At 41.1% G+C, this 14,763-nt stretch overlaps 1 protein-coding gene across 1 annotated transcript; it reads right to left on the reverse strand.

Moving 5' to 3' along the window:
* Positions 1 to 868: 868 nt before the first annotated feature.
* LOC117158176 (uncharacterized) lies at positions 869 to 13,289 on the reverse strand. Its single transcript, XM_033336820.2, has 4 exons — positions 13,051 to 13,289; positions 1,920 to 2,104; positions 1,293 to 1,845; positions 869 to 1,190 (listed from the first exon to the last, which is right to left on the reverse strand). Exons 1-4 carry the CDS (start codon positions 13,287 to 13,289, stop codon positions 869 to 871), a joined length of 1,299 nt encoding a protein of 432 aa, XP_033192711.1.
* Positions 13,290 to 14,763: the final 1,474 nt, after the last annotated feature.

Genomic DNA, 14,763 nt, shown 5'->3' on the forward strand with positions numbered 1-14,763 from the left:
AGTAAACAGTTGCTCAGGAACGCGGAATCGTTGAATTTCTGAAGGTCTGTTTTCGCCTTGCCGCCGAATTTCGAATCGTTCTCGAGTAACTTTTTGTTATAACATACCTACCTAACTAGCTAATTGTTGAATTTCGTTTATAATAACTTTTTTTCTGTTAAATTTACTTTATATAATCTTCACGAATGTGCACGTGTTTATCGATATCTCTTATTTATCATTTATACAGCACGATTACTCGATGGTCGCTGGTCCGCGCTGCGAGTAACGCGTTTACAGTTTCTTTTTACGTTTTCGACTTATTAATTTTCACTGTTAAGCGCAAACTACAAAAATAATGAATCTTTTCTTTCGCTCCTTTTTTTCTCTTTTTAGGAGTTTATCGTCGATAAAGGAGTTTAACGTCAATTAAATGGCGGAAGGTGCAAATCACGAGCTTGTTCCACATGCGTCAACTCGTTCGTGTCTTCCGTAATCAGTCCTTTTTGGACGATACAACACACAAAATATTGGTTGTTTACGCTACAAACCGTCATTGATGATCACATGGTGGTCCGCGTATGCCGGAATTCGTGTTTCATTACTGAAGCTTTTGACACTACTGTGACGGCAGCGCTATCTATTAATTCAAGCCGAGAGAGACACTACATTACCCTACAGAATGGACGAGAGGATACCTCCGACTTGTTAACGGTACCAGCTAGTTTTCTTTCTCGTTTAAAGATTTTTTTTGTCTTTTTTTATCGTTTACTTTAAGAAATTTTTTTACAGATAAGAATTCATCCCCTTTTCCTGTCATACTGTTTTTCCCTTGCTCTGTTCATTAAAACGATCGTTAACTACGTTTAGCAATTTCTGCGCTCTGCTTTTATGTTTCATCAAGCCGCAAGCGGCATGATTTTTGTGGCGTCAGCCAGTCCTCATCCGCTAATGCTTTAGCATTATCACCTAATCCGTAATGTTTTAGTAAAACAAACATCTTTGCTTCTTCTGAATTTAAAATTACTCCTCTTGGAGGTGTCCTGTAACGTGGCGGTGTTGGTGTAATTTCTCCAAATACATTTTCATCATTCATATTTGGAGGAATGTTTTGCTGACGCAATGGACTAAATTCAGGCACATATTCAAAAGTAGTATCAAGATCTTTTTTGTGTTGAATATTTAAATCTTGTGGCCGAATGGACTGTAATCTTTGCAAACAATTAAAATAAAATAGTTGAATTAAAATAAAAACAGTTACAATAAAATATCATATTTGTTTTCTATATAATATAGAGTAATAACTAACATACCTCTGCAAAGGTAGTTCGCTTACATTCTTACTACTTTTTGAACAAGTTAGCATTATTACATCTTCATCTTCATTTACAAATAATTGTTTATCTTTTGTTTCATCTTCTATATTCAAATTCATTCCCTCATTATGTTTATTTTGTGAAACATATATATTTGGAGAAGTAGGTAATAGTTCGTTCAGATTGCAAGTCAAGGTGAGCGAAATTAAACAACTCCGAACACCTTCTGAATGATTTGTCTCTAAACTTAGTGCACAAGGTTTTGAAAGTTCATTTGGATCTTTTATGACATTGTTGTTACAGTTGACATTATTGCACATTGTAGTATCAAATGTAACTATCGGTATCTTATGAACATTTAAAGGAGACTTATTACTATTATTTTCATTTACAAGTTTGGAAAGACTTAAACAGTCCTTGTTATCTGGTTCATTTTCTATAAGAATATTATCTGAGTTACCATTCCAATAATCTTCTGTGTTAAAATATTTTGCCAAGTTTTTTATTTCTAGTACTATTGACAGCGTTATCATACTGTAAGTATAGTCATCTATTTGAAAATTAATGCATGCATTAATCATGCATCGTAATCGTATCGATTTTAAACAAAATGTAATATCTTACTATATATTGAAACATTAAATCCTGATTCTATCAATCTGAAAAATAAATTTTTATCATCTTTCATAGCAGCAATGCAAAGTGGTGTAACATCATCATTTAGAGAATTCAATAGTGCTGATGGACATGCTTCATATATAGTTTCAAACATATCTTTAATTATTGCAGCTGCCAATCCAAAAACATGCCTACAAACCAACGGAAATAACGTATTTACTGATATAACAATTTTATATATGTCGGAGATGAAAGAACACCGGAATTTTGGATAATCCCGCAACATTGTAACCTAGAGTCTACTATAGCTGTAATTGAACAATTGTAGTTATTCAATCCGATTGTAATTGTTCGAGAGTTGTGATAATGAGCTTGGGCTCGAGGCGACAGTCAGTCGCCGAACGTAGCCGCGCTCACGGGATGAACGCTTTGTCTAACAAAGGCATGGAATAATTCTATAGCTCTCCTTAAAAAGAAAATAGTTGTAACACTCGACAGTAAACATTCCAACGGCCTCTGTCCCGTAGCTCGCCACACGCAGACCCTATTCTTCGAGTAAGATGATTGCCAGATGTCGATGCGTCTTCGCAGTTGTCGTGTAAAATTAAGGTAAAAATAAGGAACTTGTTAATTTCCGAAAAGGAGATTAAGTTCTTTTTATTTTTTACTCAATTTATACAATTTTTTCGGTTCGCGATGATACACTTTCGATACTTGGATTAGTTAAGAATTTTTTTATTAGACTGACTGGATGATTTTGAAGGGAGCATTTATATTCTTCCATTCGTTGGAGTGGGAGAAGGTTTTGTTTATACTTAGTGTAAAATTCGGAGAACGGCTGGAGTGATCGAATGCCACTCAGGCGGCTGAGAACGGGTGCTGACCGGACGGTCACACGCGATAAGGCGTTCGGAATTTCGGTTTGTTATATACAGTTGCTCGAATTTCGTCTGTGACACAGTACATGTTCAGCTAGCTCGAGGGCCCGTTATAAATCTTAAGATTTAATCAACTAAAGTCCTTCAAACAGACAAACAGTCTTTGTCCCAACTACTTGAGGAAAATAGAGGAGACCTATTTTTCCACGAACGACGTCTCCCACTAGCAACCTTCCCTCGAGGGCGGCTAGCATCCTTTTCTAACTACCGATATGGAGATTGACCAATTAGCAGCAACGTCAATTTCCCTTACTTTCCGAACGTAGGCTATTCCCGACGAATCCGATGATCTCGTGTCCTTAGACACACCCCATCAAAGTTTTCCTCTGAGGTATCACCGGGACGGAAAGTCATTCTCTCTTGCGATCTCATCGACAAAAAGATTAACGCCTTACGGTCAGTGAATATTAACAAAGAATCCGACTTAGATTTTGCGAGTGCGTACGACTACCATCCCGTTGTCCGCGGATTCGTTATCGAATCTAAGACCATTGTCGCGAGTGTGTGGTCATTGTGAGTTTGTGTCAACTCTGTAACATTTTTGTGTGTGTCAATAAAAGTAACTTCAGTGTAAGAAAATGGATAGCTTCAGTGAAGAATTCTTACCTGTCCCAAGCCCCCGCCACGAGGACGACTCGGGCCCAGATTCGGACTTTGACTCGACATATTCTAATATTTATATTCTTCCTTGTTGCAATTTTGTAAACCGTCAAAGCGTTTACAACAGAAATTCCCAGAAGGAGTTGAATTTCAAGTTTTCTGTACCATTTGATTCCTTTTCTAATTGTGGTGGCATAAGAAACCATTTAGTCGGAATAATCTATACCACACTTTCCTGCATTATATTCGACAACAGCCAGTGGTTTTAATGTTGCGAACAAACGAAACGAGAAATCATTCTTGAGACCACCACTTGAGCGACTCGCATTACTAAAATATCGATGGGAATACCTAACGTGGTCTGACGGAGATTTCAGTGAAAACACGCATGGCAGTCAACGTGTTAAACCAATATCATCCCTAAAACGGTAGTTGCTGCCACCAGAAATAGTTGTTAGCCTATTTCGGGTGGTTCAACTCTAGTTCGTTACTCCCAAACAAAGGCGAATACTTAAGACTACTGAATGGAATAAATTCAAAAAGTTGACTCGCCTACAAAAAGCGCGCTACTATTTTGAATATCCCAAACGGTCGTGTTCTTGATATGAAAATTCGTTAATATATACGTGTAAATAGCGTTGACTACTGTATTAGTACGACTGGCAAATAAATTCCACGTTTTGCCTTACCTGCTATGGGCAAGAGTACTATCGCGGGAAGGATTAGAGTTGCTTTCGAAAAATAAATATACTCAATATTTTCTTAAATTGGTAGTTATTTGATTCTTATTAGTTATATGCTTTTAACAAATGCTGATATTTATTTACTATTCTACATTAAATGAAGTTTATGGAATATGATTGTTCGTCGTTGTTGTAACCCACGGTCGGTGCAGCCCTTGAAAATGGGTGCAACTCTTCGGGTCAAAGAATATTCTCGCGCCCAAATATGGCAATGTTCGAAGGTGAAAATTTAATTTCACTTTGATCTCGTAATCTTGCTAGTTCTTTACGTAGTCTCCCTTCCTCTCTTTTAATTTCGGCGGCTAGCAGTCGTTTCAACCAACGAAACGAATACGAACGAAAGGTTATTTATAACAGTATTCTTTACGGGAACCGATGTGGCTTCACAAATCTTGCTCAAAGATGAGCAGACAGTTAACCGTTAACAGTGGAAGGAGAATTGCGCAAAACTTGTAGACGTCTTCAGTTATTGAAGATACCGTAATCCGTTGTGATTTTACAACCGCAGCAGGGTCAAAGAATACAACAGCAAACGGTTCGTTTATATATTTTCTCTTTATAAATATCCAATATTATTAATTTCCTTATACGGAAATTAGAATGAATATTTCGAATGGATTATTTTATTTAAATAACAATGTTCGACCGTTCGCGAAGAGACGCGATCCCGAAGAAGCGCGCCAACGGGAGTCGTAAATTCCCGTTATGATTGACTAATCGACGCCACGAATCGTTCGATCCCTTATTTCTTTTGGGATAATAAGGGTAGTTAAATTGAAGATAACGCTGGTATTAACAGGTTATTATATATGTCGGATCAGGATTCGAATTTTGGGCGCGCGACGACTCTTCATGTGGACTAGCCATCGTTTCACAAAGCCGAGATTTTATTTACACGTATATACAGGTCTATCACTAAGCTTAACAAATAATAAGTACAACTAATAATAAGACTAACAAACACTAAGCCTAATGAATAATACGATCTACGAATAATTAAATTAAATAATACTATTAGCAATGTTTGAGTTCAAACGAATCCACGGTCACCGGGATAACTCCTTACTAAGCGAAACTAACTTAGACGCAAATGCGATCCTCGAAAACGCTCGATGTATCACTCTCCAAGGCAATCGCAAGAATGCCAGCCTCGTGGAGATTTTTCTCCCTGTACGATTGCATTTTGTTTTCTATACCCGTTTGGAAGCATCGAGAAGGTTCCAAACGCCGTTGCTAGGCACACTCGTTGGGAGCATCGAGAAAGTTCCAAACGCCGTTGCTAGGCAGTTTCCGCCTGGAGTTTTGATTACTAAATACAATGTATGTCCCATTGCATCGGCACCTCCGAGGCAACATCACACGTGGCTCGGCCCGCTCTCGAGGCCGCATGCCGCCACAACCACATTTCTCGGAAAACACATACAACCACTCCAGACCTCCGTTAGATAAAACATCCATCCCGTGACCGTGGCTACGTTCAGCGACCGATTGTCACCTCGAACCCAATCTCGCTTATTACAAATCTTAAGCAATTACAACTATAATAAAATCTAGGCTAAGGTACTAGAGGATGTTCCCAAAATTTCCAAGGAAGGGCTTCGGCTTTCCTTTCATCTCCGACACGGCCATCCTGACTATCACACGTCCTCGGGTGTACCTTCGTCAACAAAACAAAAGGAAACAAGATTAGTGTCATTGTGATTAGCATTCAAAGTGCCAGTTACATTCTGCGTGCTTTCAGTCGGGTCGTAATGACATGACGGACCATTCTCGATTTCACACCCAAATGGGTCTCATCCTTCGAATCGCACATACTCTCAAAGTTCGTTACATAACCAGCTTCGTAACACGATCGCTGTCAACACTAGACCCCCTCCAGCCTCGTGACATTGTCACTGTCGGTACTAGACCAGCTCCAGCTTCGTGACATCGTCGCTGTCGGTACTAGACCAGCTCCAAATCCGTGACATTGTCGCTGTCGGTACTAGACCAGCTCCAACCTCGTGACATTGTCGCTATCGGTACTAAACCAGCTCCAACCTCGTGGCATTGTCGCTGTCGGTACTAAACCGGCTCCCAGCTTCGTGACATCGTCGCTGTCGGTACTAAACCGGCTCCCAGCTTCGTGACATCGTCGCTGTCGGTACTAAACCGGCTCCCAGCTTCGTGACATCGTCACTCCCAGTGCCTGACCGCACTGAACTCCGTCCCATGGCCGCACCTGGGCTCATAATTCTACGATCCTCTGGGATCGGGGTACTCACATCGCCATGGTCACTGTTCTCGTCATCACAACAGACATCCAACTCCGCAGGAATGCGACTATCCGGCATTTTCCTTAACCTGTCATGACTGTACTTGTATGACCTTTTCCCATCCAGTGTTTTCAAGGTATATCGGTCTCCTTCCAGGACCTCCGATATCACAAACGGACCCCTGAATTTTGGATCCAATTTTGTCTGGTTCCTTTCTTCATTTTGGCGTAGTACCAAATCACCAGGATTAAACCTAACTACTTTAGCTTTGGTTTTATCGAATCTCTCTTTGTCATACCTAGCACTAGTTTCCATCTCTTTTATTGCCTGTTGTCTTACACTGGAGATATCTATTTCTTTTTCCTCGATGTTATCAGGTAGTAATAAGTCATACGGTCTTGCTGCTCTACCAATCAATAACTCTAAAGGACTCGATTTGGTTACGCGGTTGATGGTGCAATTCAAAGCCAATTGCATCTCCCCGATCGCGTCTTGCCATGAACGCCCGGTCGTTTCTACCGTTGTGAACATATTTTTTAACGTGCTCATAACACGTTCTACTTGCCCATTGGCCCTACTTGCACCGGTCGCGATCAAATGAACTTTGATTTGTTTGCTTGCACAGAATTCTTGAAATTCCCGGCCCGTGAAACATCTACCCTGATCTGCTATTATCCGACAGGGACTACCGAACAAAAACACGGCGGACTTAAGTGCCTTGATAACGCTGAGCGAATCCAATTTGCGTGTGTGATATAAGTGCACGAATTTCGTAAAGGCATCGATCAAGACGACGACATACTCTTTCGAGTCATTCTTGCCACTCAGCTTGCCCGTTATGTCCATATGCACCGTATGCCACGGTATGCCGGTCTTAGGTATAGGATGCAGTTCAGCCTGTATTTTACCTGAACTAGCCTTCGAAACTCTACAAGCATGGCAGTTCTCGACAAACTTGCGAACATACTTCGCCATTCCCTCGAACCAATAATACTCATAGAGCTTCTCGAGCGTTTTATCCCATCCTAAGTGCATAATTGACTGATGCACATGGTTGATGACGGACCATCTAAAACCTCTCGGAACAATGGGTAAGCAAAGGGTTCTGCCCTTTCGTTGTACTTTACGGTAAAGTGTACCGGATCGCAGTTCGTAGGTATTCGCGATATCTTCCGCGAGCTCTTCGTTCTGTAATTTATTAACGATTTCGGAGATTTGCGGATCGCGACGTTGTTCCGCTAATAGCCAGTCTTCGGAGATCTCGGCCAGATTAATCTCTTTCTCTGCGACCTTGTCTATCATACGGCGATTCAAGTCTACGGGGTTTCGCGAAAAGAAATCTACGTGGGCCATTCGTTTACCCTCTCGATACATGATGTCAAAATCGAATGTTTGCAAATAAGCCCACCACCTATAAACCCGGTCGTTTAAGTTTACTTTGTTGCTGGAGGCTTTCAAAGAATTACAGTCCGTAACTACTAAGAATTTCCGTCCATGTAAGTAGTGTCGGAAATGCTTAACGGCGCTTACTACTGCTAGTGTCTCCAGTTCGTACGAATGATACCTAGATTCCGCGGGACTGGTCCTTTTACTATAATATTCGATGACTCTGTTTTCCTTTTCGACTCTATGCATTAAAATAGCTCCATACCCCTCCGAACTAGCGTCGGTATGTAGCTCTATGGGACGATTGGGATCAAATATCATTAACACCGGCGCGTCGGTCAGAACGGAAATTATCCGTTGTCTTATCTTTTCGTGCCTGTCCGTCCAAGTTATGTGCTTGTTACTAGAAGTGAGTGCGTACAAGGGTTTCATCACTTGCGAAAATTTAGGAATAAATTTTCGGAAGTAAGAGGCCAAACCTATAAACTGCCTAAGCTGTGTGACGGTCGACGGTGCAGGTAAAGAATTCAAAGCTTGTATTTTTCCCGGGTTTGGACGAACTTCTCCGTTACGAATTACATATCCCAAATAAAGTACCGACGTCTTCAGAAAAGAACATTTAGCGAAATTGAAAGAAAATCCGGCGTTTACGAGAGTGTTTAGTACAGTGTGCAACCTTTCTAGAGCTTGATCTATTGAGTCGGCGATTATTAGAACGTCGTCCAAATAAACAACGACATACGAATAAGCGAGGTCGCCTAAGGCCTTGAAAATGGCTCTCTGGAAAACGGCTGGTGCATTTTTCAACCCAAACGGCATCGTCACGTATTCGTATTGACCGTCGGGGGTAACGAACGCAGTATATTCCGTTGAGTTAGGGTGAATGGGAATCTGGTGAAATCCGCTAGCCATGTCCAGGCTAATGAAGTATCTCGCACTCTGCAATCTCGCGATTTGGTCAGCAATAAGGGGTAAGGGATACCGATCCGCGACCGTATTTTTATTCAGCGCTCGAAAGTCTACGCACAATCTGTCTGAGCCGTCCTTCTTCTTCACGAGTATTATAGGGCTCGCGAACGGCGAATTACTAGGTTTTACAATTTGTGCTTTAATTAATTCGTCTATCCTCTCGCGTACTATTCTTCGCTCTTCCACGCTAAGCCTGTAAGGGCTTCTCTGCACGGTGACGTTGGGATCGATTAGCCGTATTTCCAACTGGCCCGTACTGACGCGAGTACGCGGGAAACCCGTAATGAATGATTCTTTAAATTTTTCGAGAACAGAGATTAATCGATCTTTATAGTTACCGATCACATCAGTGTCAACCTCGTTAATGTTGACCGCATCTTCCGCGACTTTACCACAAGCGTTAACGACCTTTGTTTTACAAATAACGAGGCTATCTTGCGCGATATTTACGTCGAATCCCTGGCTCAAAATCTCGCGACCAATCATGATGTCGTATTTTAGGTAATCGTCAGCAAGGACATGAAAAACTATCTCCAATGTAAGACCGTTAATACGAACAGTGGACAAAATCTGAAGTGTACTCTTAATACAAGTATTCCCGATCCCCCGCATCACTACCACATCGGTTATTCTTTTACCCGCAAATTTCGAGGCTAGGGACTCTTTGATTAACGAACACTCGGCCCCAGAATCAAAGTAAAATGGATACGACTCACCCAGATGGCTTAATCTACCAGCCGGAGCTTCTACTACACAGGAGTCGATCCGGCGTTCGTCAATGGAATCGTAGTTTCTTTTCCGCGATGATGGGCAATTAGGCACGATATGTCCCTCCTCGTGGCATTTGAAGCAGGTCACCTTCGACGATGCGGCTGGTCGTTTTTCCTTCGGGTTTCGTATATCCTGCTCCTTCCCCGTTTGTGTTTGCAGGCGACACTCCGTTCTCCTATGTCCGTGAGCACCACAGCGGTAGCACTTAATCCGAGGAACTGATAGCCTGCTGCGTTTAGCTTCAGGTTCCGTTAGTGAATTTCTTGGCGAAAATGTCGGCTGATCGTTGTAAGGGAGAATCCTCATTTCATCATGAAATTGGTCCTCGAAAGTAACGCACTCTCTTGCATCGGGTGGTCTTTCAAAATCAGATCAGCATGAGAGCACCACGCGGATGGATCGGCGCCCGCGCCTTCGGGGTCAAAACGTGGTAACGTTGCATCCTTAGATTCCGTACTCGGTCGTTGCTCCCCCGGTTTGTGCGCTAGCGTCTGAATTAACTCGCGCATAAGGACCATTTGCTCTTGTAGCACTTTAAACGGTTCTAATCCCACTTCTGATGTCGGATCAGGATTCGAATTTTGGGCGCGCGACGACTCTTCATGTGGACTAGCCATCGTTTCACAAAGCCGAGATTTTATTTACACGTATATACAGGTCTATCACTAAGCTTAACAAATAATAAGTACAACTAATAATAAGACTAACAAACACTAAGCCTAATGAATAATACGATCTACGAATAATTAAATTAAATAATACTATTAGCAATGTTTGAGTTCAAACGAATCCACGGTCACCGGGATAACTCCTTACTAAGCGAAACTAACTTAGACGCAAATGCGATCCTCGAAAACGCTCGATGTATCACTCTCCAAGGCAATCGCAAGAATGCCAGCCTCGTGGAGATTTTTCTCCCTGTACGATTGCATTTTGTTTTCTATACCCGTTTGGAAGCATCGAGAAGGTTCCAAACGCCGTTGCTAGGCACACTCGTTGGGAGCATCGAGAAAGTTCCAAACGCCGTTGCTAGGCAGTTTCCGCCTGGAGTTTTGATTACTAAATACAATGTATGTCCCATTGCATCGGCACCTCCGAGGCAACATCACACGTGGCTCGGCCCGCTCTCGAGGCCGCATGCCGCCACAACCACATTTCTCGGAAAACACATACAACCACTCCAGACCTCCGTTAGATAAAACATCCATCCCGTGACCGTGGCTACGTTCAGCGACCGATTGTCACCTCGAACCCAATCTCGCTTATTACAAATCTTAAGCAATTACAACTATAATAAAATCTAGGCTAAGGTACTAGAGGATGTTCCCAAAATTTCCAAGGAAGGGCTTCGGCTTTCCTTTCATCTCCGACATATATATTTGCACGATCCAACAACTTCGGTGTAATACAAAATGAATGTTTGATACAAGATGACTACGAATGAGTACGACCTGAGACTCTGTTCGTGTTGTCGCGTATGATAATGTATTTGTCGACTGACTGTATTCGACTTGTTGACTTCTTGAGGATGCTTGAACTGCTTGTGATGATAGACTGACTTGAGTTGATGGACTAGAATCTTGAGTTGATGTACTGACCCACTTGAGAGACTAGAATTGCTGGACTGACTATTCGCTCTTATGTTTTTCCGGAGGAAAGCTTGGTGTGGGTGTGTCCTTTGAACGAAGAACGCGGATTCGTTGTTCACACTTTTCGTCAAGGAAGTGAGGGTAACCATCCGCGATTCCGATTGGATATGACCCATGCTAATAAAAAAGGATATGAGGAAGTCTCCCACCAACGTAGATGGGGGGGGTGACTTCGTTCCTGGGGAAAACCAGTCTTTCTCGGTAGACATGTGCTTGGTTTTCCCATTCGGTGATTACCCGCTTTCTCCGTGATTTTTAAGACCCTAATAAACTCAAGGACTTTTCCGAAACCCGGACATAAACCGAAAATACTTCTAGACAAACAGTTTGACTGACAAACATGTGGAAACAATGATTCTAAAAGTTGATGTTTTATGGTGGGTCCTTGAGTTTATTGAGGGTCGGGAGGAATGTAGGTGGGCAGCTGGCTGCCAGGTAGCGTCGGCTGGAGTGCAGATGTTCCATGCAACGTAACACTCAGCTACTCCTTTTTTTATCATTAATTTTACGTGACAGTAGCACAGTAATATTTTCTTCTTCAAAAAACTGTTTCACAACCCGAGCCGTGTGCTTCGGATCATTATCATTTTGAAAAATAAAATCATCACTCATATTGTTGCGTGCAAAAGGTAACATTGTGTTCTTGAGTATGTTCATGTATTAAAAACGGCCCGTAATTCCATTGATACGACATATCGGCCGCCTCGAGAAAAGCACGCCCACACCATAACGTTCCGACCACCATGTTTAAGAGTTTTTAAAACGCACTGTGTTTTCAAACTTTCGCCAATTCGACGTTTAACATACCGTATCCCGTCAGAGGAGACGCGATTGAATTTCGATTCGTCTGAAAACAATACCTTTGTCAATCTTCGCTTGTCCAATGCTTATGAGCTTTAGCGAATGCAAGTCGTCTTTTTCGATTCTTAAAACTCAGCAGTGGTTTCTTTTGGGGTTTTCGTCCTTTTAAGTTAAGGTCTCCGCAGCAATACTATTTGCACTACGAAAACGATCCTTTTCGCTCAATCGATGAATCCGTTTTTCGGTTGATCACAATACATGCCTGCCTTTAAAAATTTATATCAAGCTTGTGTACAAGCCCTTTCTGACCTGTTCACTGTATTTGCTATTTCGGTGAAGATTTTACTTTGTTTTCGCAGCTTTAACTCCTACATCGTTTGTATTTGACAACTGACGGTCTGAGGTTACGAAGGTCAAACATACAGGTATGTTATTTCAAAGAGACAAACCGGATAGAAGAATAATATGCGTATAAGATGCTTGTAAACCGGTTTACAAATCATCGTCTTAAACTTTTGTCCGCTACTGTAATTGTTGTTAGTTTGTATTGTAACGGTGGTTGCTTGAACGTGTCCCTGACTAATTTGACTATGTAAATGGTGTTTAATATCGTTTCTTATTATCACTGCGACCCCTCCGTGTGCTTTTCCTGAGGGGTATTTGATATTATAGATGGTGTAATATGGTATTTTCATGTAGCTTCTTTTTGTGGAATGTGTTTCTGAAACAAGTAATATGTCAATATTATTGTTATACAAAAATGTTTTAGTTTCGAGTGCCAGTTGCAGTAGACCATTGGAGTTCCAAGCTGCTATTTTCAGCGTGTCCATTTGTATTTTTTACTTAAGTAGTTTGTAAGTAGTTGTAACTTGTTGTGTTTGCTCTCTGAGTACTGCATTTTGCTCACTTATCATTTTTGTTAGCATTTCGATGTTTTTGATGGACTGCTTGAGCAGTTCCTCGATTTCTGTAGCGTCGTTATTGTTGTTGTTTTGGTTGTTTAAGGGTGATGTTTGGTTAGTTACTTATGCATAACTTCGGCTACCAAAGGTGTTGATGTTTCTATGGTTAGTGTTCGATACATTTTGTACATTTGGTGTTGACTCTGATTCTGCAATTTCTTGTTGTTAGGGATAGTTGCTGTATGTTCTGCTTCGAAGCGATGGAAACAGTTTTCGTTGCAGTTGTTTTCTGACTTCGTAGCCTTTATAGCTCGCTGAGTGGTTTCCATTACAGTTATACCATTGCAGTATGCCCTTCTCATAACGGGGTAGCGGGATTTTTTTAATGTCAACGGTTTCTTTGTTATTAGCTTTGGCTTTAAGTTCTATTAGAAACAGTGGCAATGGCTGTTTCGTATCATATTTGGTTATATTATTTATTGTTCTTGCTTGGTGTCCGACTTTTGCCAATTTCTCAGATATATTTTTTGTTTGTCCTTGGGTGTAGCCCTCTAATTACCATTTTGTAGCTTTTTTTTGTTTTGAGCTGGTATGTATGATACCTAACGTTTTTCTCCTTTAAAGCTTGCGTCACTTTTCTAAAGATTTCTGGAGTTTTTTTTTATTTATTTATTTGAATTTTACAATTTGTCCAGTAGGACATTTGGTAAAATGTTGTAGCTGTATACTAGTATAACATGTGGGTGGCTACCCCCAGCGGGGTACCATCATCGTGTTTGTTGGGTTATGTCCTTTGTGAGATCCGTTGGGTGTTTCCTTTTTAATCTTCTTTTTATGCTTAATGTGTCGACCGTTTCCGCCGCCAGCCGGTTTGGTTGCGTTGCTATTCTTACTCCGTATCTTCTTGCAGTTTTGTTAATCTCCTCCTTGACCGTTGGTATTCCCAGGTCTTTCCGAATGTCCTCGTTTTTAACGTACCATGGCGCGTCTACTATTGTTCTGAGTATTTTAGATTGCGTTGCCTCTATTTTGGTTATATGGCTCATTGCTGCTGTTCCCCATAGTGCTATTTCATACATCCAGATTGGTTTTATGACCATTTTATATATTTTTAGTTTGTTTTCTATGCTTAGTTTGGATTTTCGACTTGTTAGCCAGTACATTTGTCTCCTTGCCATCTGTATTTTGTCTATTGTTGCTTTAATATGCTGTTTCCATGTGAGTCGTGTATCTAAGTGGAGTCTTAGGTATTTGACTTGCCTTGTTTGTATTATGTGTGTGACGTTTAGTACAATGTTTGGTGGTTTCTGTTTTCGCAGTGTGAATGTAATGTGTTTGCATTTTTCGGGGTTTGCTTTAATTTGTTTTGCTTGGAGCCACTTTTCTATTTTTGTGATATGTTCTTGTAATAATGTAACTGCTGTTGCAGGTTTAGTGTGCCTGGCTAGTACAGCTGTGTCATCCGCGAATGTCAGTATTTTGCTATCGTTAGTTGTTGGTATGTTGGCCGTGTATAACGTGTATAAAATTGATCCTAGGACGTTTCCTTGCGGAACTCCTGCCTTGATTTCTTTAACTTCAGAGCATGTGTCTTTGATTTTTACTCAGAAGGTTCTGCTGCTTAAGTATGATTTGATTAATTGGTATATTTGCTCCGGGAACTGTTTTCTGATTGATTGAAGTAGGCTAGTGTGGTTTATTTTATCGAATGCTTTTTCGATGTCCATAAAGAGTGCCGTGCAATATTGTTTTGTTTCCAGCGCCTGTAAGATTTCATTGACGAGTCTGTGCATTTGTTCTATTGTGGAGTGTTTGTTTCTGAATCCGAATTGGTGA

The sequence above is a fragment of the Bombus vancouverensis genome, chromosome 14 (assembly GCF_051014615.1).
Source record: "Bombus vancouverensis nearcticus chromosome 14, iyBomVanc1_principal, whole genome shotgun sequence".
Classification (NCBI taxonomy): domain Eukaryota; kingdom Metazoa; phylum Arthropoda; class Insecta; order Hymenoptera; family Apidae; genus Bombus; species Bombus vancouverensis.